At 38.4% G+C, this 23,976-nt stretch overlaps 2 protein-coding genes across 5 annotated transcripts in view; both read left to right on the forward strand.

Annotated features, from left to right (window-relative positions):
* Nucleotides 1-15,765, forward strand: part of LOC114475464 (folliculin-interacting protein 1-like) — a 38,786-nt gene extending 23,021 nt beyond the window's left edge. For 3 of the 4 annotated variants that reach the window (XM_028466283.1, XM_028466286.1, XM_028466285.1), the window contains 11 exons: nt 404-475; nt 1,507-1,642; nt 1,890-2,091; nt 2,339-2,424; nt 5,819-5,965; nt 7,782-7,951; nt 9,921-11,604; nt 11,684-11,849; nt 12,608-12,808; nt 12,894-13,009; nt 13,603-15,765. In XM_028466283.1, coding sequence (XP_028322084.1) covers nt 404-475; nt 1,507-1,642; nt 1,890-2,091; nt 2,339-2,424; nt 5,819-5,965; nt 7,782-7,951; nt 9,921-11,604; nt 11,684-11,849; nt 12,608-12,808; nt 12,894-13,009; nt 13,603-13,681 — 3,059 coding nt within the window. In that variant the 3' untranslated portion in view covers nt 13,682-15,765. The remainder of the gene's footprint in view (nt 1-403; nt 476-1,506; nt 1,643-1,889; nt 2,092-2,338; nt 2,425-5,818; nt 5,966-7,781; nt 7,952-9,920; nt 11,605-11,683; nt 11,850-12,607; nt 12,809-12,893; nt 13,010-13,602) is intronic. The other variant, XM_028466284.1, reaches the window with a different exon arrangement.
* A 2,781-nt stretch (nt 15,766-18,546) lies between these two features.
* Nucleotides 18,547-23,976, forward strand: part of LOC114476030 (rap guanine nucleotide exchange factor 6-like) — a 63,595-nt gene continuing 58,165 nt past the window's right edge. The window contains exon 1 of the mRNA XM_028467271.1: nt 18,547-18,968. Within this exon, the coding sequence (XP_028323072.1) occupies nt 18,894-18,968 (75 nt within the window). The 5' untranslated portion in view covers nt 18,547-18,893. The remainder of the gene's footprint in view (nt 18,969-23,976) is intronic.

Raw genomic sequence — 23,976 nt, forward strand, 5'->3', positions numbered from 1 at the left:
GGCTTTACCTCTTCTACATATCTAACTAACTTCACGTTTCATGAAACATGTGGACTGCATTTCTTAAACTCTGAACTTAACAGGACAGTACATAATAATAAAAAATATATAATAAAAATAAATAATATATATATTTTTTTTAAATAAATTTTTTTTCACAATTGCAGCCTTTGCGATTAGAAAATCTCGTTTTATATTGCGATAACATCGCAAATGCAATTAATCGTTCAGCCCTACTTTCAAATAACTTTCGACTTTTATTTTAATGAAAGGTGTGTAGTTCTGCTGATAATTGAGGATACAATTATCTATAGCTTCACTATCATCTGACTTGCTTCCGTTATACTTCAGATCACCAATTTACCCTTATATTACATCTCTCGTTCTCTCTTCTTTCTTCAAGGCCACAGTCATCCAATGGACATGCCTGGTCGAGGTTTGCATGATGAAAGGGACAGTGGCATCGCCAGGTCAGGTAGGCTAATGAGACTAAAAGCCAAAGCCTGGATTGCCCTTCACTCTGTGCTGTAGCCAAGCTTGGACTCATGACGTGTTTATTTTGGTCAGGACTAAAGAACCCAGGAATGTCAAAAGTATATTTACACTTTGCCCTCAGATGTAATTTTAATGGTTAAAGACATTTATTTATATTATTTTTGAGATGATCCACAATGAGTTAAAATGATTTCAGTAATATTATATGTTCTTTGTGGAATAGGGTGAAAAGCTTACATGGTTACAAAGCAAAGCTAACTTTAACCAACTAGGTTTAAGTTCACACATGCATGTTTGAGATCCATTGAAACATGTTTTATCATCAATAACTGATACAAATGATAATAAAATCAATCTGAAAAACAAATTGATCGCTGAACCTGATAACTGTATTTAAGTTACCAAGATCTTTTAGGCATTAAAAAAAAGAAAAATACTACTGGTAAATATTTGAAAACCTCATTTATTTATTTTTTTATTAGCTTAAACATGGAAGACATCAAAGGCCTTCTTTACATAGGGAAATTACATAGGAAACACACGCACACACATACACACACAAACACACACACATATTTTTCCTGTAATTTCCTTTTTGTTTTATGGTTTTAGCCCAGTAGTTTTTGTCTTTTTTTTAATTTCCTAATGTGAGAGTTTGCTTTTAACCTTTTTTAAACCTAAGTCATCTGATGATTGAGCTGAGCCTGCAACCCTGTGAGCCATGTTGTTCAGCAGCCAACACATTTGACTAATAGCTTTTTTTTTTGGTTTTTAGTGGACCCATCCAACTTTGTTTGAAAGGATGCTTTTTTTCATTTTCTTGAGAATCCCAATGACTTTGGTGTCTGTCTGACAGAATGTGTGACTGAGTCTTGTCCGATCTGCTCCTGTGTCTCTGTCTTTGACCATTCCCTCCATCTGTTCCCCTCACCCTTCTGTCCTCCTCCTCCTCATTCCTGCTCTGTGCTCATTATTCATCTGCTCTCTCCCCTCCTCCGTCTGTCCTTTCAGCTTCTCTAAGCAGCCTGTTGATCACTCCTTTCCCGTCCCCCGGCTCCTCCTTGACCAGCAGCTGTGCGTCCAGCTACCAGCGCCGATGGCTCCGCAGTCAAACCACCAGCTTGGAGAATGGCGTCTTTCCTCGATGGTGAGGAATGCACAGTCAAGCATGCAAATGCACTTGTACTTTAACGAGGGGAAAAATGCACATGGATTTAGGAAGTATTCCTCCTTGATTTTTTAGGAGGGAGGTTTGCATCATTTTTTTTCCAATTAAAGGAGGTCAAAAGCATTTTCCACAATAAAATGATGAGATTCAAATAAATAATAAATGAAAGGGCTAAGCCGTGAACTGAAAAAGCACATCCCCTGCCTTTGACCCCGGCCTTCCGCAGGTCAGTGGAGGAGAGCTTCAACATGTCCGATGAGAGCGGTGGACCAGGCCTTGGCGTGGCTCGTAAGAAGAAAATTGCCATCGGAGTCATCTTCATGCTGTCGCCTAACACAGAGGAGAACAACCGCTTCCAGGACTTCTTCTTCTCACACTTCCCGCTCTTTGAGAGCCACATGAACAAACTTAAAAGCGCAATTGAACAGGTGAAACATCAAAGGCCTGTGCATATGACAAAATAAGGTGGACCCCTCTATTCTTTGTTGTTGTATTGAGTACGGTTGCTGTCAGATAAAGTGGTTAGTTACACATAATATATTTAGCTCAGTTTACACATGCCTGTCGTTGGCACAAGCCTCTGGATTTCCTCCAGTTTGGCCCACCATAGTTATGTCAGCCCCTCCCTGTGTAATTCGGCATGGATGTTTAATTTTGTTTTTTTATACTTCCAAGGCCATGAAGATGAGTAGACGGTCAGCTGATGCTAGCCAGCGAGCTTTGGCATACAGCCGAATGGTGGACGGACTCAACGAGTTCAGGTGGAGTAATTATTTGTGTCAATGAAGCTTTTCTCAGATCTACATCCAAAGGTTCATCCAAATCTGTCTTGTAACTTAATCTACAAATAGAACAAACACAGCAAGCCTTTTATATACAAAAATATTCTTGTAAAAGGAAATCAATTTAAAATAAATAACTGGTTTTCCACCAGTTTGAATTCTATTATCTATTGAAACAGTGTTAAATTGTTGAATTATGTTAACTCCTTTTATCAGACTAACTGAAAAAGCTGCAACTAATAGAAAATGTTCAGATTTTATCTTGTGAGTAAAAAAAAGATAAATGATTATCATGTGTTTCATGAATGATAATCATTTTGTCATTATTGGTGTAGAAAAAACAATTTTGTGCAGAATTCAATATAAAACAAAGCAGACTGAAAAACAGAAAACACAAATCCAATCAAATATAATACCTTTAATTCATTAAGGCGTTACAAACCGCACATTTGTTTCTGCTCATAATTTCATTGGACTTTGGAAAACGTAACTTCTAAGGAAAGACTCATAAATCTGCACTAATGAGGCTTGATCAACTGTATGTGTGTGTGTATTCAGGGGACATTCTCCACAGTGATGTATGACCGTTCAATAGTCATAAAGTAAGTTTATGTGCGTTATGAGTGGGAGCACACATGCTTGGCCCCACCATAGCTTTCACTCACAATACAGTGGCTGTCAGTCCCCTGTTTGGGGTGTCGTCTTCCCCTCAGTTATACGCCTGCTGGCAGCCATTCCCTGCAACCCAAAGCCGCAGAGTAGCAACCCTATCCACCCCAGACACTTATCACGAGCTCCAGAATAGTAAATAACATGCAAGTGCCAGCAGAAAGAATGTTTGTGCTATGAAACGACAATATCTGTAAAATCTCACCTTGAGTCTGGCGCTAAATATACCAGCACCCACCTTTACCATTCCAGGGGTTTGATTTCATGGAACAGTGCTGGAGGAAACTGGAAAAAATACTTTTCCCCCAATGCTGGTTGAGCTTTGACGTAGCTGCTGGGTGGGCACGCACATATACACCCAGGCATGCTGGGAGAGATAAGCTGTGCTATTAGTGAAGGCATGCTTTCATAAAAGGTTATGTCAGGGTTTGAAGTTGATTATAAAAGTCAGACTCCTGGGTGAGGAAACCCTCAGGAATAAAAAAAGAGTAGTCCCTTTATTTCACAGCGCGATTATCGTATCGATCCAAAAAATATCAGAATGGATATTTTATTTTATTTTTTTACGAAAAAAACATGTAATTGCGCTAAGATGCATAGCACGTAAACGCCCGGTCACTAGGTGAACCACATCAGACCTTGTTAAACTACCTCACTCCTCAATGCATTTTAGCTTGGAAGTTGAGTAACATTTACTTGTTCTCGCAAGTATAAAAAAATAATGAAATAAATTGTATTTTATACCGTTTTGTACTTGTAAAGGTGAAATATGTGATGTATCACTCAGAATGTGGGAGTTGACTGTCCAGCTTCTTTTTGAAATTTTGTTTTTCTTCTTCGTTAAAAAATGTACCGGTACCATTTTAAATAGACTAGATAAGTATAGCGTAGCGCTGTTCCCCGAGTCAGACCCGACACGGCCCAAGCTTGACAGAATATAGGCTGAACCCGTCCGAATCCGAATGAAAACAATATTTTTTATTTGCCAGCCTTCGTTTCACCTCCTCAGCATCAATTTCTGCACCTTTCTCGGACCAATCAAAATGCGTCACCTGACTATAAATAATAAAAATAATAAAAATGTATTGAATTGTTAGTGCATGTGTATAGAAAATAATGCAAATTTGGTTGAAATTTTAAAAAGAGCAGTTCAAATTCTCTTCTGCTTGCAAGAAAGGGAAAAAGCCATTTTTATTTGCTAGAAAGCGATGCAAATCTTATTTTGTGCAGTTTTACATTGCAGTTGTTTTTTTTGTTTTTGTTCTTAACTTAAAAGTAGCTTAAAATAACTGAGCAATGCCAAAAAAACAAGGTCATAAATAAATGACTGCCCTTTATAGTGAGGTAATTTAAATCCATTCTGATTGCTTGACACCTCATTTAGGTTGCGTACATCACAAGTATGTACTTTAAAGTTTATCCATGCAGCTGTAGCAGACCAACAAATACTTGGCTTCGAGCTCGATGGTGGACAAGCGCACTTGAGTCGCGATGGAGTCAAGGGGGAAAAAAAAAGTGGCGAGTTCGCTGATGAGTCAACCTGTTCATGGAACAGGAATGAACAAAGCGTAATGGAGTCATTTAATGCTGCATTTAAAATGACACGTCTGTGCTGCAGTGCTGACAGGCTGGTGTAAAGAGTAAGCAATAAGTTTTAGAATGTTAAACCAGGATCAACTGGATGCAACCTGACAAAACGTATCCCTGTTAGTGTTGCTAAGTGCTGTGCTTGATGATTCACTAAATCTTAGTCTAAAACACTTGCTGATGCGTCATGCATTGGTTTAGTACAGTTTTTTTTTTTAAAATAGAATTATAATAAAGGCTTTTTTAGGTGAAAATTTGTGGCTGAAGCCGAATAAAGAATATCAAATGCGGTTAAGTTTTTCACAATTTTTTTTAATAGTGCATGAATAGCCTAGAATACATTTTTAAACATGTTTTTTAAAGAAAAGTAAATGTTTATTGAATATTCTGACATTGTTGTAAGTTGAAAGTTTTTCATTTATATTCAGCCTTCAAACAAAACAAAACATGCATTCCAAAAAAACTAAAGTGTATTAAAGTGGATAAACCCACAACAAATGAATTATTGTCCTTTTGGCACAAGTCTGCTTAGCCACATTAGATAGGCTAATAATGAAAACCGAAAGCTCAAGTAAATCTCATTAAGTATGTGCTTGTAACATCATACACTTCTACGGGTATACAACCCTGGTTCATACTGCAACTTTTAAGGAAAAATAGTCTCCACAGCTCTAAGGCTGCACAGACCCCCTCCAGCCCCCCTCTTTGTGTCAAGGCTTGACCTGTGGCCAAGACATGCTGACCAACATGTCCCACACTCCATGGAAACTCCACTCCTTCTCAGTGGACAAACGCTCTAGCTGAGCCGCACACAGACAGATCTACAGACAAGCGCTCCCACGCATACACTAGTACTCATGCTCCACAGACTGTGAGATTGTACAGTAAGTGTGCGTGTGTGTGCGTGCGTGTGTGTGTAAGTTTGTTGCTCACACGAACACATTCTGAGCGAGGATCTCCCTATTAGCCTCTGTGAGCTGAGATCTCTTTGTTCACCCTGAGAGACAATAACACGTCTGTCCTGTCTGTTTCTCTTTGTTTCCCTACCATTTGCCCCCTCCATGCCCTCTCTTCCTTTCATTCCATGCCTTGCTTCTTCCCCACACCTCACCTACAGGATGACCATCTGCGATCTCTACACCATGCCTCGCGTTGCCGAGCCCGTCTGGTTAACGATGATGTCCGGGGCGTCAGAGAAGAACCAGCTCTGTGGTCACTTCATGAGGGAGCTCTCTCTGCTGATGGAGCAGGCTTTTAAAAACCAGTTGAGTGTCGTCTTCTGCCTTCTACCCTATTCTACAACAACAATAAAAAAAAAACAAAAAATCACAAAGTGTCCTGAGAAAAGGAAGCAATCAGACTGCCACCATTCCAAAGATGAGCACATTAGAGCTGCACAATTAATCAAATTTTAATTGTGATCACAATTTTCTTACTCAATTAAATTAACCTGATCGTCGGCAATATTTACATTTAAAATAGGGGCTCTGCACTCTGTAATAGTGTTTTTAATCAGGTAGCCTTTGGTACATTTTAAATTCTTTGGTTAATTATTTTTTTATTATATTTTTATGATAATTCCCTTTTAAAGCATAATTGTGCACTGTAAACTATATTGTTTGTTTAAAAGTGGTGCCATAAAAACACAGATTTTTCTCTAATATGATAAACAAATATGATTATAATTGTGATTACAATACTGATTAAAATAATTTGGGCCATAATCGTGCAGCCCTAGCATGTATTTTCACTTTCAGACCCCGTCTCCTCTTGATTTTTCTCTTTCAGTGACAGAATTATGAGCAGTGTAACACTGACAGACTATTCACTATCTCTCCTCTCACTCTCTTAGTGTAATATTGCTGCTTAAATAGAATCTGTGAATGAGAAGATCCCTGCTAGCCTCCAACTGCTGATTGTTGTGGTTACAAAGCCAAGCCAAAGCACACCATGAGCTGATTGTACACCAATGAATTGGTAACAAAAGGCTTTAATGGAACACACGACATACATTCACTGCTGTTTTCTGTATTAATTGCATTCAATCTACTAAACTGGCAAAAAGTCAAAGCCAGTTTTGGCAACAGTGTGTGAAAAGGATACCACAGTTAACCTTTAAATATGCAGAAATAACTCCAAAAGTGTGTTTTTAAAAATATATTTTCTAGATTTTCCTAATTTAAATTTTTTGTGCGGATGTTGAAGTTTTTTTTAAAAACCGTATTGTCTGTCGTATACAGTACATGCAATACAATGCAATATTTTGCTTTCCAAAGCTCTTAGTACTTTTAACATGCATAGGGATAATGCTTATTTTCCACGTCAGTAGATGGGATTATGTAGCACAATAGCGCTGTAATGCGGTCTAAGTATATTGATGGTGTTTAATGCATTTGGTGTCACAGCTCACTGAAAGTTGGACAGGACTGCTCTACGTGTCAGAAAGCTTTAAAAGCACTTTATTTGGATGGACTTCCTGTTTTGGAAAACTGCCTATCCAAACAGGAAACACATTCTTGGGTTTATACTTTGTGTAGAACACATGGAATTCTCCCATGCCTTTTTTTTTATTATTAATTCAATTCAACTTTATTTGTACAGCACAATTTACAACAAAGTCATCTCAATGCGCTTATCGAAATATAAAATTCATAATAAGAAAGAAAAAACCCAACAAGATCCACACGAGCAAGCATTTAGCGATGCCATCACTGTTGTTCAGGATATAGATGACACAGCTATGCCTCTACAAAGCTGAATGAACAGCGTATGAAGCAGCGTTTCCATGGAAACAAACATTTTTCCTCTTTTACATCATATATTCTTGAAGGCAAAGTCCTTGTTCCCCTGTGGCTTTTGATTGGCTCTGCATTTCCTCTCTAGCATGTGACTGAACTCTGTCTGCAGAGCAGTGTTGACTCACGAGACGGAACACACGTAGACGTTTGTGGTTGAAAATCAGAAATGAATCATGTGTAAAGAATGTGTGCATGAGTGTCAGCAGTTGTAGTTTCGCTGAAAAAAGGGAGTTCAGGTGGTAAATTAGTAAAACCTATATGTGACGCTGTTCTCTATTTCAGGTTCCTCCCTGCATTATTGACGGCTATCCTGACCAATCATTTGGCCTGGGTCCCCACCGTCATGCCCAACGGACAACCTCCAATCAAAATCTTCCTAGAAAAACACTCTTCGCAGAGTGTCAACATGCTGGCTAAGACTCACCCCTATAACCCCCTGTGGGCACAGCTAGGTGAGACAAACCCTCAGAGATGTGCATCATGAGTATTTGGAAGGAAAAACGCAACAGTGATGCTTGTATTTCAGTTGAAATGTTCCATTATTAAATATAAGTGCATGGATTCAGGTTAGGGCAGGACTACATGCCACCTCACATGGTTCTCCCAAACTATGTGTTAAATATAATTAACTGTAAACCATCACAGTATCAGGAAATAGAATCTTCTAAATTAGAAAAGCAAACGTTATTTTCTGAAGTACCAGGATGCAAAGATAAGATATGAATGAAAATTGCTGATATCTTGAACACCAGCATTTGATTATAGGAGCCTATAGAAAGGAGCATCATGTGATCGGGTGCTCTGCAACTTCACCTTAAGTGACTCCCTAACGGTGGGAAAGTTGGACATTACTGACACCTAGTGTTTGCAATATGCAATTACACCAGACATCAGTGGAAACTGAAACATACAGTTGGAAAAACATCCAGTAAAACATTATCTTTCCAGGGTCCCCACGGTAGTGAAAATCCTGGAAAAGTTATGGGATTTGAAAAGCTGATTTTTCCAGTCTTAAAAAGTCATGGAATAATTTAACTGTTTTGGAAATATAGCTTATTTTATTTTAATGTTTAAACTCCAACCTTTGCTATTACTATGGGACATTCAAGGCAAGGCAAGGCAAATGTATTTGTATCGTGCATTTCATACACAAGGCAACTCAATGTGCTTTACACGATCAAAAATGAACAGAAAACATTCAACAGCTTAAAATCTATAAGAACATAATTTAAAATCATCAGTTAAGTTCCTTAACCGTAACACCTTGTGTTGTATGTCGCTTTGGATAAAAGTGTCTGCTAAATGAAATTGTCGACTTATAATTAAACATTAAACGTAGTTAGTTATTGTTTAATAATACATTCAATAACTGATGCATTGTTATTTAAAAAATATTGCAAATTGGGTGTTAAAGGCAATTGCACCTTTGTACGATGCTATATGATAAATAAGTGATGGACACAATTCTCTGGGCCATACTTTTGTTATGAACCGTGGCTCACTCACAGACCTCTGTTACACTAGTAGGTCTTAAATATATCTTAGTGTTCAGGACTAAGTCACAGAAATTTAGTAATAAAAAAAGTGTGGGAACCCAGCTTTTACTATATTCTGTCAACTTAAACTAGATCATCCACACTCAGCATTACTACTCGGGTCAATAAGTTAAATCCTAACATTCCATTCTTGTTTATTGGGCTTACACACACAAGTTTCTATCTTTTTACATGTGATTATTTTTCTGCCCTTACACCAGTGGTTCTAAAACCTTTCTGGGTATTCCACAATTTGTGTGATTTTCGAAAGCTAGCATGATTTTGAATGTAGCTTCCCCGAAGGCTCCGCCTTTCCCCCCGCACCCCCTCCCCTCTGTGCTCCGTCTCACTCACATGCACGCGCACAGCTGCTGCAGAAGAGGAGCTCAGCTCATCGCTTTTATTGTGTAGAAATTATGTTGTCTCATGTCTCATTCAGCAGTAAGTAAACAATAAACTTTACCATCATATATGTTAAAAAACGTGACCAAAAACTCTGTTTTAACTCTGTCAGCGTGTATCTGGAGAAAATCCCTTACCCTAGCTTTAAGAAAGCAAAAAGGAAATTCAGTGCACATAGGAAATTAACTAACTGGGAACAAGTAACATATTTCATAAATAAATCAAAACTCAAAAAATAAATTAAACTAATCACCGGCATAAAAACAAATGTAAAAGTGAAATGTCCTCATGTTTTTCGCACCCCACCTATCATGTCTCTATTTCCCGCCAGGGGGGCCGCCCCACATATACCAAAATATACCCAAAATACCAAACGGCAAAAAAGAAAGCGTATTACATTCACATATGTATCAAATTGTGTATTCATATTTTCAAGTATCTCTGAAAACTGTTGACAATTTTACAACCTTTCCCTGGTTTTTAGGGGACCTGTATGGGGCCATTGGATCACCTGTGCGTCTGTCCAGAACGGTGGTGATCGGCCGGAGACAGGAGCTGGTCCAGAGACTTCTCTACGTCCTCACGTACTTCATCCGCTGCTCGGAGCTGCTGGAGACCCACATGCTGGACAGCGCCGAGGATGAGGCCATCGTCATACCCGGCTCCCTCATCACCACCTCCCTGAGGAAGGGTGAGGTGGAAGAGTCGGACTACATCCTGGTGACGGTACACAAGCCCAGTGGGGACTATCTGTCCCAGGGGACCCACAGTCTACAGAGTGAATTGGAGGATGGAAGCTACCCCTCAGACAACAGCCTCCAAAGCAGCACATGCACAGACAATGAGGTGGAACATAGCACTGACAACACGCCTAAGGAGGAAGATGAGGAGGAGGAGGAAGATGAGCAAGAAAGTTGTGAGAGTCAGGGATCTAGGAGCAGTTTGCTTCAGTCAGGTCCCAGGACTGTAGAAACTGTAGAGGTGCACAAGGAGTCCATCAGTCCAGTGACTCCAGAGACCAGAGTGGAGGTGGTGTTGCCTGTTGGTTCGGCCGCCTCTGGAGGGCAGATCTGTGTGCTGGACACGGAGATCACACGGGACCTGAAATCAACTGTTGCATCCATAGCAACGAGTCTAAACCAGAGTCCAGTGATGAGCTTTGGAGTGGAGGCTGAGATTGAGGAAACAACAACAACAACAACATCAACAAGGGACCAGCCAACCAAAGCACTGACTCCTCGGCCTTTGGGGATCTGTCTGGAGAAAAAGCCCCCAGATAAGATCCTGGTTGCTACGGCACCAGTACCAGTAATGACAGGAAACACGGCGACGAGGCCCATGGCTTTGACGTTAACGCAAGATGACGAGCCCGCAACTAAAGTCACCTTCCTCATCGGAGACTCCATGTCACCTGAGTCCGACACGGAAAGCCGCAGGAGGAAGGTAGAGGAGGAGTTCAAAAAGCACAAGAAACACCTCAAGGATAAATATCAAACACACCAGCAAGCTCCACAACCACCACCACCATCACCACAGCACCAAGCAGACTCAAAAACCAGCAGCACTACTATATTAGAGGACCAAAATCAACTGACCAAGGTGGCTCCAGGGCTGCAGAGGGTTTCCAGTAAGATGCCCCAGTGGAGCCTCAACTCTGTTGACCATTTCGATGAGTATTTCAGTCAAGATAACGCCGTGGAGACGAGGACAATCGACGATGTGGTCAGACTGGAGACTAGCACCACGGACAATGTGCACAAAGGCTTGCTGGGTCCTTTACGTGGTCCCCAGCTCAATGACTCAGCAGAGCGGACATTTCAGAGTACAGCCAGGGGTCCCAGTTTGGTCCAAAGTTCATGTCGTGGTGAGTTTCCCTCATCCAGGAAAGAAAACCCTTTTTTGGCGGTTCAAAGAAGGTGCAGATGTAGATCTACGGACTCGTCGGACGTGTGCGGCTGCAGTAGCAGTCCTGCTGGCCAGGATAAGGATGCTGTGCTGACGGTTCCTAATCTGCAGAATGGAAATAGCAAAGACGACCAAAAGTGCAAAATTGCACCCGTTAATGACTGGGAAATACCTCGGAACGAGAGCTCGGACAGCGCTCTGGGAGACAGTGAGAGTGAGGAGACTGAGGACTGGCAGGAGGAGCACCTGCTGCCCTTCCCTGGGTGAGTACTACGATGTTTAGGAAAACAAACCATTTGACATTTACAGATTTTAGTAACACAGCTGTTGTCTGATACATAGGTCAAAGTTGGTGGAAAACTACTGCAAACCAAGTATTGCAAACTTTGGTCGGTCTCTCTTTGGCGGTTACTGCCCTACATATGTGCCAGACTTTGTACTGCACGGGATGCCCAGTGATGAGAAGCTACGGCAAAGCCTCACCACTGAATTAACTCATGCTGTTCAGGTACAGGAGCAGACAATGTGCATGCATAACATATTGACGTTAAAATGTGCTGTAAAATGTATCACTTTTGATCAGGGTTGAGGTCAATTCCATTTTTCAGTTACAATTACGTTTTTCAATTACCCATATTCAGTTACAATTCAAGTACGATTACAGTGACCAGCATTTTTTCCAGTTAAAATTTAAATTACAATTATTTATTTATCATCAGAAAGTCAATTACAATTACGTTCTCAGTTTCTAAAGTTCGATTACAATTAATCACAATTACTGAGCCAGAAATAAATAACGTAGTAAAAGTTTGCCTTCCTCTTGTGCTAGCTTTCGTGTTAGCATCTAAATCAGCTGTAAAAAAGACTAAAATTAAAAACCAATATCTATCATCTACTTTCCTATCTATTGGTTGCCTTGTTAAGCTTCCTAATCAATGAAAATATAGCTCTTGAAATTGTTGGTGTGAGCGTCTGAGCCTTTTTTGTGTCGGTGTACCCCTCGATTTATATATTTTTTTAAATAAGATGTGGGAATGCTTGATATGAAACATATTTTAATAATTAACTACATATGTGTACAACTGTAACATGGTCAGTGTCAATGATCTAAACTCAATTACAATTTCATTATGATTATAACAGCAACAGATTTTTAAAATTACATTTATAATTGGATTTCATTATTAATTACATGATTACAATTATAATTGGCCCCAACCATGCTTTTGACCTTTCCTCACTTTAACAACACTTTTTCCTCTGCAGCATCCAGTACTGGATGAGCCCATAGCCGAGGCCGTCTGCATTATCGCAGACACAGACAAGTGGACGGTGCAGGTGGCCAGCAGCCAGAGACGAGCCACAGACGTCAACAAGCTGGGCAAAGAAGTGCTGGTGTCCAACCTGGTGTCCAGTTTACTGCAGTCCACTCACCAGCTCTACAAACTCAACGTCTCACCCAACTTTGTATGATGCTCCTCCCACACCTTCAAAATCCCGTGGTTTCTGCTCACAGCACGTCTTTCTAAATGTTGCCTTTCTCTCCCCTCAGTGTATAATGCACCTTGAGGACCGCCTGCAGGAGATCTATTTCAAGAGTAAGATGCTGGCAGAGTATTTGAAAGGCCAGACGAGAGTTCATGTAAAAGAACTGGGAATGGTTTTAGGGTAAGTTTTGCCTACATTTAGAGTAGCTTCTAAGGCTAAATGGTGGAGCATGTGGTGGTTAAAAATCCTAAAGTACAAATCTTTGTTTAATCATCTAAATGCACCAGCTGTGGTTAAAGCTGCTAAGGACGATAATTTATTTATCAGATAAATCCATGTTAATTAATTCAAATCAGGTTTATTTGCTCAAAAAATGTCCATGGTAGGAGGAGAAAGGATTGTCAGGGGGAGGAGTTTCCCGTAGGTGACATCAGGTACGGGGGAAAATCCAACTCGCCCGTTTGGAGCTGACATTTTACAAAATGTGGAATAACAAGGGAGGGAGGAAACAGAACTTTTTCAACTTAACTTAAATATAATAACATTCTAATAAATAATTAGTCAAGGTTAATAAGCAATGAGTCGTGAGTAGAAGATGCCCAGTTACCCACATTAATGTGTTGGTCAGCTCAATTTAAAGCCAACAGATGATCTATATTGAATTCCTGTAGAAATCCTACTTAACCAGTCATATTTGTTGGTATTCTTTATTCTCATAGGTTGATTTATGACTTCATTTATTGACACTGTTTGTTCCCCTCTTGTTTTTTTAGGATTGAATCCAGTGACCTTCCCCTGTTGGCTGCTGTGGCCAGCACTCACTCCCCCTATGTTGCCCAGATCTTACTCTGAGCCTGGACCTGGAGCTTTCAGCTGTAGGTGACATCACTACAGCACCCAACATCTGCCATCCATGTTCTCCAGCAGAGCCCCATCATGGGTTCCTGATCTTTCTTTGTGCAGAGTCATGGGGGGGGAGACTTTTTGTTGGACCACGGAGACTTCAGCTGTTACTGCTGACAACATGGAGCAATGTGGCCGTTAAACCACAGGGTGGAGTGGGTGAGCACAGATGTGGATATGGAGGATCTCTGTGGGGGGGGGACTGGACTAATCCTCCCTCAATTACTTTCTTGTTTTTGAATGTTCCATGTTGACATGCCAGAACTTTTTAAAATTTTTGACATAAAAAAGCCAAAGACTTTTGTTTTTCCTGGTGAGAAAGAAAGTTGAAAATACCTACAAATATCAATTTATTTTATTAACAATTATGTCGCTTCAGTTGCTTTTTTTCTTGTACAATCTTAAACCTTGTCGAATGAAAGGATAAAGGATGGATGATTTTATTTTATTATTTTGTTTGTTTGGCGGAGGTGTTATTTTTACTGAAAATTCCTTTGTCCCACGCCAACCCTATCGTTGTTTATCGTCCTTTTGTTTGTTTACAAGGCCTATGTATCCTTTACTCTCACTGCTTATGAGATGTGCTGAGTCATCTTAGGAAGAATTCTGAGCCCACGTGCGTTCGGAGGCTGAGCCATTGATGCTCCCTGTGATTTTTAGCTCTACAGAGAATTGTTTTGGTTAGTGATGGTGGCTTTGACATTCTTATCATAGGTACAGCACTACCTCAGATCTGCATAGGAGAAAAACCCAGAGCTGATTTTTATTATTTAGTTTTAATCAGAGGAATGTCAAACTGTGCCGACTCTATGCTGTGTTCTTTAAATAAGGGAAGGTTTTCTCATTCCCAAGGATGATTGTTACTCAGTAGTAGTAATAAAAAAAAAACAACTAATTTTAGCATCCGAATGTGATGTAGAAGGGCCCCTTTATACTATGTAAAAGCTAAAATGTTAGCTCCTAATTTACAACCAAAATGCTGAAATATTTTCACACTTTTCTAGCTTTGTCACCTTTTTATGATGTTTATGGCTTTAATGTTTGCTGAGAGGAGCACAGTTGTTGGCCTTACAGTGCGTACTGTTTCTCTGCTCCTTTTTAAATGACAGTCACACAAACATTGATAGATTAAAGATTTTAATTGTCATGCTGGATCAGCAGGGTGCAATTACTGAGTTTGAAATTAAGGTTTTGTAGTTTTATTGAAGCTTCAAGGTCATTTGACCTATTTTACAAAGTTTTTTTTTTCCAACATCAGAAAGGAAAGTTGAAATAAAGTCAAACCCGCTAACAAACTCATCTGAGTTTTGAGTTACGAATTAAAAAATAGACATGTTTTGTTAAAGTACTAACTACATTTCTGTTCATTTTATTGTATAGAAAACTTTTTACACTCATGTCAGGGTTTGTTTTGCACTAAAAGGCATTTTTGTTGGAATATAATTCAATATTTCCTGTTCACCCTTATTTTTATATATATTTGCATGTAATTTGACACCACCCTCATCAGTTGGCACACAGAGGTTCATGGCAGTGTTTTGTCCATATTTACAAATGTGACAAAGTTTAACCTAATCCTCTGCCTTGTTTTTGCTATAGTACATACAAATATAAATACGTCTCACTGTGATACCAGAAGTACCAGGTACTCTGTAACTGTAGTAAAACCTTTTGACAATATCTCATTTTAGTTTGGTCTTGTTTTTTGCTTTTATATCACAAAAATATGATTTAAATTTGGTTTTAATTAAAACGACAGGATTTTTTTTTTTACAGTTTGTCTAGTTTCAGTTAACAGCATTTAAATGAATATCTGAAATAAATTCTGTTTATTCTATTTAACAGCAGGGATTCTCCTCGAGAGATTGTGAACCAACACATTTATTTCAGTTTTTTTTGATTTTGTTGAAGTGAAAGTAGTAATTTTGCCATATATTGAGTCATCCTGTTTGTTTTCAATAGAAGAAAAAAAAAAGCATATTTGGCATTGTCAGTGCAAGTCGCACCCATAATTTATACAGGAAAAAAATGTTCACTGGATGACTTTTTAGTAAAAACATGTGATTGCAAAAGACGTGATTACAAAGAGTAGTCAAAGCTACTTTCTTAAATTACAGTAGAGTTGGAGGTGGTTTGAAGCTTCCTGTAGGCGCTTGGTGACTGGAAAATATTTTTGTTTAATTAAAAAATAATCGTTTGCACCAACATCCTCTAAACTGCACCATGTGTACCTTTCTGTCTCCTGACTCCAATCGCATCCTCAATGCAACCCAAGTCTTAAAAGGAAAAAGGGGCGTAGAAAGTTTTCCAGAGCTTTTTTTTTTTCTTTTTTTAGCTGCGTGAGCTACATGCATACACGCTTATTACTGTATGTAAGATGCTCAGCTATATTGGTATCCATTTTGTACAGACAATGCGTTTCTAAGGTATGAATTTATATCTGCTCTTCCCCCTTTGTATATGATTAAATTATTTAGTTGCTGATGCGAAAGTGTAACGGTTCATTGTAATCTGTACATATTGTGTTTTGTTTTGTTTTCATGCATTTGTACAAAATGTCTTTTACGATCTGTCATTGGAATATTTTTTTTCCCAATTTTATGGGAATGTTGTGCAATAAATTTGCTGATGAGAATTTATGTGAATTGTATGTTTTGTTTTATTTTTTAACAGTAAGTGATCCAGATTAATAAAAACATTTCTCTAATGTAAAACTGAAGTGATTTAATCGGAAAAAACAAACTGCATGTGTAGTGTCGACTTGTTTGCACTTAATATTTTCTTATTTTTCATTGTAATCATTACCAAATAACACATTTTGATCGACCTTAACAATCCCAATAAGGGTTGCAGCAATCGAATAATTTCATTATATCAAGTAATCAGATCAAATGTGCTTTTGCTTAATAAAAACTATATTTAAAATATACAATAGAAAGTAAGACCGATCATATCTTATCTATAAAGCAAGGAATTACTGTCTGTGTCAGTGGCTCAAATATCTCTGCGGTTCAGGGACAGACAGAGCTGAGACTTTCAACATGGCTGCTGCTTGGTTCAATAGTGTACAACGTCAGATTTGTTCGGACGCCCAACCCCCACGGGAGCGGACAATTGTGAGAACTGATGTTGACCTGTAGTCATGGTAACTCGGGATAAGTTAGAACAGCTCAATGTTGACTTTCTGTGACGTGTCTTGCGATAACACGTGTTATGAATTGGTGCTATACAAATAAGGATTGATTGATTAGTGAAGAAAAAAAAGAAAAAAAAAGATTTAACAGAAGAAAGTTCATTTGTAGTTCTAACTCTCAGCAGACTGTAGATGTATGCTAGCTTATATTACAGTGCTAAATATATATGTACTTCCTACGGCCACTGCACAAGTAATAATAATACAAATTGATTTGTTTCCTTTTTAAGAAAAAAATAAACATTTTTTTTTTATTATGTATCATGCAAAGTCGAAAAAATCTATTTGTCGCAGAAATCCCCTAAATCCAAGGCATGGTAAAATATATATATATATATATATATATATATATATATATATTAATAATTTGAAAAAGTGTTTTTATTTATTTATTAAAAGGTGGCTTCGAAGCTGAGAAAGTTCACCAATCATTTTTTGTAATTGAGGTATTCATGTATGTATATGCAGCCCTAATCCCAATGCTACATTAATGGCCATGAAACAAGCTGTACAGTTGCTTTAAATAAGAGCCAACTGTCTGAATAGCTCTTTTGTTCACATCGCTGCTTCTTAAGCTTCTGGTGGTGAACATCTGGATCACACGTTTTTTTTTTTTTGCAGCTAAAAATGCACCAACCTAAAACTGTCTCCTTTAACTGCAGTGGTTCTCACATTATTTCTGTCACGCCCTCCTTTAAACAGTGACACATTTTCAATCATAGGGTGGCGTTATGAACCAGCAATTTGCATGTTCTCTTCCCAATTAAACCACCTTTCTGATCACACAGGATTACTTTATTCTTATTATACTAGTCAAAAAATAACTTTAAAAAATGTAATTCCTAACTTTTACATCAAAGCCATAGAGATGATTGTTGTTGCATCAAAGTAACTAATAACACATGAAAAAAAGAGAGAAGAGTGAACAGCCGTATACCTTATATTTTCAAGAATATGCATCCTACAGAGGTTAAACAAATAAAATAAAATAAAACCAAAAATACTTTTGCCTCAGGCCTTTTGAAAGAACTTGGGTATTGGTTATACACATGTAAATAACAACATCACAGACTGTTAGATGTCATAATAACAATATAAAATGGCTTTATGAATATATCTTTTTGAAAACTGAATAGTGAGAGTATTCACGACTGGTGTCTTATTTTATTTTATTATTGTATTGTATCTTTTATAAACAAGCACACACGCTAATTAAAGTATTATTATTATTGTTATTATTATTAATATTAATAATAAAAATGTCAATAAACTAACAAATCCTAACATACATTATTTGTAAATAAATTAATATAATAATATACTATAATCTACTAATAATATTCATTTATGCTTCAATTTCTTGCTTGTTTTCCTTCATCTTTTTCTATTATTTCTTCTTTTCTTAATTTATTATTATTATCAATTTATTAACAAATATTATGTTAGGCTTTTTCCATTTCCAGAGGGAAAAATCCATAGTGGCCACAAAAAAAAAAAAAATAAAAATATATAATATATAATCATGAGTGTTGGTTGGTATAATCTGTCTAATTTCCCATTTTACATGAACGCATCACCGCCTCCGTGTCGACAGATGTCGTTAACTCCGTGCGCTCCGCTGGAGGAGGAGGGACTAAAAGCTCAACTCCTGGATCTCTCTATCGTTAGCGAGCCGGTGGACTTTACTGTACGGTAACGATGTACGGAAACCAAGCAGGCGGAACCCTCCGGTCTACTTCTCCGTTCGGCTTGGTTCCAGCTGTAGTTTGGTGGAGAAGCTGTAACTAACCGCAGGCTGGCTGGAGGTGAAGGTGTTCTCCGATTAAACTCCATCCATGCTCCGTCCGGTGGGAACACAAATCACGGGGATGTGACCACAGACCCCCGGAGCAGCGAGGAGAAGCGTGGAAGTGAGAATAGGAGGACGCTTTTTTTGAAACAGAGGAGTACTGACTTGGATTTGAAGTTATGAAAATGACCGGAGTCATGGAAAGTTCTTTTAAAGTGGCCCTGAAGAAGCCGCCCCCGCTGCGGACAGCAGAGGTAAACAAATCAATCGCTTCTTTAATCAGCGTGGCGCGATTTAGTAAAGACATGATCACAACTTTACAACATGCCCTTCCATAAAGATAAAGAGTGCATACTGTGCATCACGGGCCTGCAAAACACCAGCACTTTGTATGGATATTTAAATGTAATCCTTCAGTTTATGAGTTTCAAACTTAAGGCCAGGGGAGCCAAATTCGGTCCAAATTAGAGCAGAGATGGGGCCCTTTAATCACAGCTGGAGCCACAAAAACTGTCTGATCCGAGGACCATAATTATTCACTTTAATTCAGTCAGCATTTAGGATAATGACTAATATGATGACTAAAACAGGCAAGAACAAAGTATTTTCTGTTTTGTCCTCGTTTTGTGTATTTTTGTAGTCACTCACTGTGTGTTTTTGCTGTTTTGTATGTTATTTCTCCTTTTGTGTGTTTTTGGAGTCATTTAGTGTATTATTGTTGCAATTTTTGCACAATTTGTTGTCATTTGGTTTATTTTTTCATCATCTTGTGTGTTTTCGGATTAATTTTGTTTATTGTAGTTGTCTTTTTGTGTAATTGTATTTTTATGTTATTATGTTATTTATGTATTTTTAAAGTCATTGTGTGCATTTTTGCTGCTGTTTTGTACATGTTATTTCTCATTTGCTGTGTTTTTGTTGTTTTTTTAAAAAAAATTGTTATTTTGGTTTATTTATTTAGTCATATTGTGTGTTTTTGTATTGATTTAGATTATTTTAGTTGTCTTTTGTATATTTGTTGTAAGTTACATTTTTTTTAATCTAGCTATTTTGTGTATATTTGGAGTCATTGTGTGCATTTACCTTGAGGGCTGCACCAAATTAGTCCGAGGACCGCATGTGGGCCCCGGGCCGCTGGTTGCACATGTCTGCTTTGAAGCTGGCCAGCAGGAGAAAGTCAAAATAACAGATTTTTATTTATTTATTACAACAAATTAAGTTTTATCTCAGCCCCTCCAAACACAAAAACTCAATGACACTCGTCATTATTTGCTGCAGTTAGCAGGATGCGCTTACATCACATGATGCCAATCATTTTCAAAACTCCACATCAATCCTGCAATTATATTTAAATTATTCCACAACATTTCCCTTAAATAAATAGAAATTTGTTAACAAAAATCAAGGTAATTTAGCGTTGATCCTGCAGGGACTGATATGGCCCACATATTGTCAGTGCTTTACATATCATTTATTTAGGGAAGTGTAAACTAGGACACATTAATGTGGAAATTGCTTATTTTCTCTGCCTATAAATATAATCTGTGGCCTACATGAGATCAAACTGGTCTGCATTTAGCCCCTGAACTGAAATGAGTTGGACACCCCTGACTTAGTTTATATGAAGACATCTTTTCTAGGTTCTACATTTATTATGGAGAGCCTGTGTTGCCTTAAGGTGATTTATGCTAATGCACACGTTCATTGACCAAATTAGCTTTCAAGGATCTTTTTTTTTTTTTTTGTTTCTTTCATGTCGAAATCTCAAATTTTTAACTTTATTTGCAATTTAAATTTCAGTTCCTTTTTAATATTTCAGGTTTTACCCTCTAGTTGCACTTTATTGGTGAAATACAGATTTATTTCTGCCCTGCAGCCAAACATATAGCAGCATAGCCTAGAAAAATGCCAGCAAAGGGGAATATCTCCTGTTCGTACTCATAATCCCAGGTTGATTATCAATGATTTTGATATGGAATGGGAATGACTATGCATCTTGACAAATTACTCTGGGAGGGAAAAAAAATGTATCCAGTGAAGTGAAGTTAAAAAGGTAATACAAATCTTAGCAGAGCAACTAAAATGTTCCACATTTAATCAATGTTTGTATTGTAGATTTACTCGGTGAACCTCAAATTTCCTCCAGAAGTTACAGGCGAGTAAATGTCGCACTTTGCATCTTTCTGAATTAATTGATTTTAAAAGAGAAAAGTTGCTTCCAAGGACTATATATGCACTGTATGAGGTATTAAAAACAGAAAACGTGTGCATTAAAAGATGCAAATCCGACATTATGTAAAGGTTTTCCTGCATTTGATGCGACAAAATGAACCGACTGCATTACATCTTGGACCCAGGCTTTGCAAACAAAACATAACGTCACACTTTCCCATGGGATGGCTTATGCCCCAAAATCCCACAAGTGAGTTTGTGTAAACCTGAGCTTGAATGGAGCCAGTTAAATGTAATCATCGCTGTTTTCCCGTCCCCTCCTCCTCCCCACATGAAGCTGTGGAAACACAGCTGGCTTGTCATTGCTTCACTTACACTCTCTGCTCAAAAATAGCTCACGCCGTATTCCCTTCCATGTTCTTCTGCTGCTGGTAATCACTTTTTAAACTAGTGCAAGAACGAGTATCAAAGTATCAAGTTTTTTCCCCTCAAAAAAGCCTTTCAGCTTTGCATGACACATCTGTAAGGGTCCCTTTTAAACGTGTTGATCCTCTGTTTGTTTGTGGGTGTTTAAGAGGTAGAAAGCCTCTTTCACGCCTTCATAGTGGGCTATTGTACGTACCATATCAGGCGTGTTTAATACACGCAGAAATGACACATTTGTTTACTCAATCCAATAAAATGCTTTGTTGTTAAGCAGTGGTGTTGGGACGCAGAGTTGACAGTGATAATTAAAGGTAGAACAATATCTTGTGTGACATTAAATCACTATATTATAACGTCAGAAGATCTATCGTCAAGGGTACGCATAGTGTGTGTGTGTGTGTGTGTGTTGGGGTCTTTTCAACTGCAGAAGACATAGTCGATATCTAAAGGTCTCAAATGCTGCCAGAAAATGTAGACATGCTGATATTTAAAAAAAAAAAAATATTTCCATATATGAAATCTGGGCTGTGTAGACAGCAATAGTTCACATATGATCCACCTTGGATCAGGACCCAGAATGAGTCTTGGACCAATTATTTGGGGGGTTTCCTTGCCACTAGTTGGAAGTACAAGCACTTCACTTTATTTGCACATGGACTTTAGTTTGTATGCTAAAAATATTTCATTACTTTTTGGAAAAACTTGATTTTATTTTTCAAACAATTTATTTAGTTAGTTAATGCATTTTTTTGTGTGTTTTTTTTTTTCCAATTCCTTTCCAGATATCTGAAGTCCATAAATGTAGGAATGTTATAATGGGGTCCTAGGGAGCCATGATGTTCTTGGTCTCGAGACAGCTAGCACTAACCTGTGTTGAAAGCACTTATTTGTATTGATTACATATCATTCATCTCACCTAAAGTTAGCGTTAGCCTAAGCTTTTCGCAAACGTAAATTGCTATCAACAAGAATCAATGTCAGGGAAGTCACTTTGATTATAAGCCAGTGGAGTCGTCTGACATGGTGAAGGTTTCCAAGGAATCTTCTGCTAAATTATAATTTTTGTTTCTTTGGCTGTGTTCAAAATGGCACACTAACGTACCACTCATACTAAGTTTGACGTCAAAATGAGTATGTAGTGTGTTCACATTAGAGATAGTATGAAAATATTGAGTAGGCAAGAAATACACAGATGTATACTATATTGGGACATTTTTGAAGTATGCACGGTGGGCACACTAGTCATACTCAACCAGACCATGATGCGTTGCGAGTGGAACGTAAAAAATCGTCCTGGGGCCGACTTGGAGCTAAAAATCAAACATATCCTTTTCAAAACAAAAGTATCTCTTCTTGTCTTCCATGTTTTTTTAACGCTTCTGTAATTGGGGTTGTTGTTTTGAAGTGAAATGTATTGTGGACGATGTTGTTTTGGCTTCAACTTTTGGGTGAATCATCTTATCTATTGAAAATTGATTTTCACTTACTGGTGGCGAGTCTGACATAGTGGGAATAGTGCAAATCTTCTTTTGGAAGGAAATCCTGTATGAGCGATGCCAACCCCAACTTGTAAACAGAGCTGTGCATGTGGAAAACTGGGCTTGTGCACGCTCTCTCGCACACATAGGCGTTCCCTCTTGTGCAGGTAGAGTTTTGCGCATGTGCAGAGGGCTTTTCTTTTCTAAACTTAGGGAACAATGGCGGGTCTCCAAAAATCCCCGAAATGTTGAAATAAAATGTGTACCAGTGAGTTTTATGGATCAAATGATCACGTGTTGATTTTCTACTTGGTCACTTTCTCACTTAAAATGCTTTCAGAACTTTCAAAGGTGGAGAATCAATGGAGATTTGCCTCAGTGTGCTTCAGATTTTTATCACTGTAGGTTTGAAATGACCTTTCCTCCGAGATGGATTCTGGTGTTTCACAAAACACCAGAATCCATCTTGTGCTGTTAGCGCCTTTGCCTTTCGAATGCGAACCGAACCGGTTCAAACCAGGCAGTGTTGTGGTTTAGGACGGGATATCCGGGTGTGAGGAATGCAGAAGGGCCGAAGCCAAACTGCCGCATGCGCAGTTGCGAGGAGAGGAAGAAACTGGGCTACCGCTATTAGCATAGCTCCGAATCAAAAGAGAAAGATGTTGACGCAGGAGGATGAATGGGTGGAAGCTGCTATAAACTCAGTTTTAGAAGAATCCAGCTTTTCCTTTTTGAAAGAGCAACAGCGAGAGGTGGTTTTGTGCATTTGTGGACGGTAAAGACGGCAAGACGGAGCCTTGTTGTTGTTCGTCTCTGCGGCACATGCCGATGACGACATGTGATTGGCTAAAACAAATCTGGTGAACAGGCGCTTCACCCAATCAGCTTCAAGCATTCTTGTTCATGTCCCTCCCTGGTTCCGAAAGGATTCGCCGACACAGACCCAAATCGATGTGGAAAACTCGAGTTAGAGGGAGGGCTACACATCAATCTGGTTCTTGCCAGGTTAGGTTCAAAATGCATTTTGGGAAACTTGGAAGTATACTTCATTGGGAATGGTTATTAACCTCATCATTCTTATAGTAGATAGACTGTATATATTCATTGAGTTTATAGTGTAGTAAGTTAATGTACCATTTCAAGCACATCCGTTATTTATCTTTCCCTTTATGTTTTTGTGGTGTCA

The sequence above is a fragment of the Gouania willdenowi genome, chromosome 14 (assembly GCF_900634775.1).
Source record: "Gouania willdenowi chromosome 14, fGouWil2.1, whole genome shotgun sequence".
NCBI lineage: Eukaryota > Metazoa > Chordata > Actinopteri > Blenniiformes > Gobiesocidae > Gouania > Gouania willdenowi.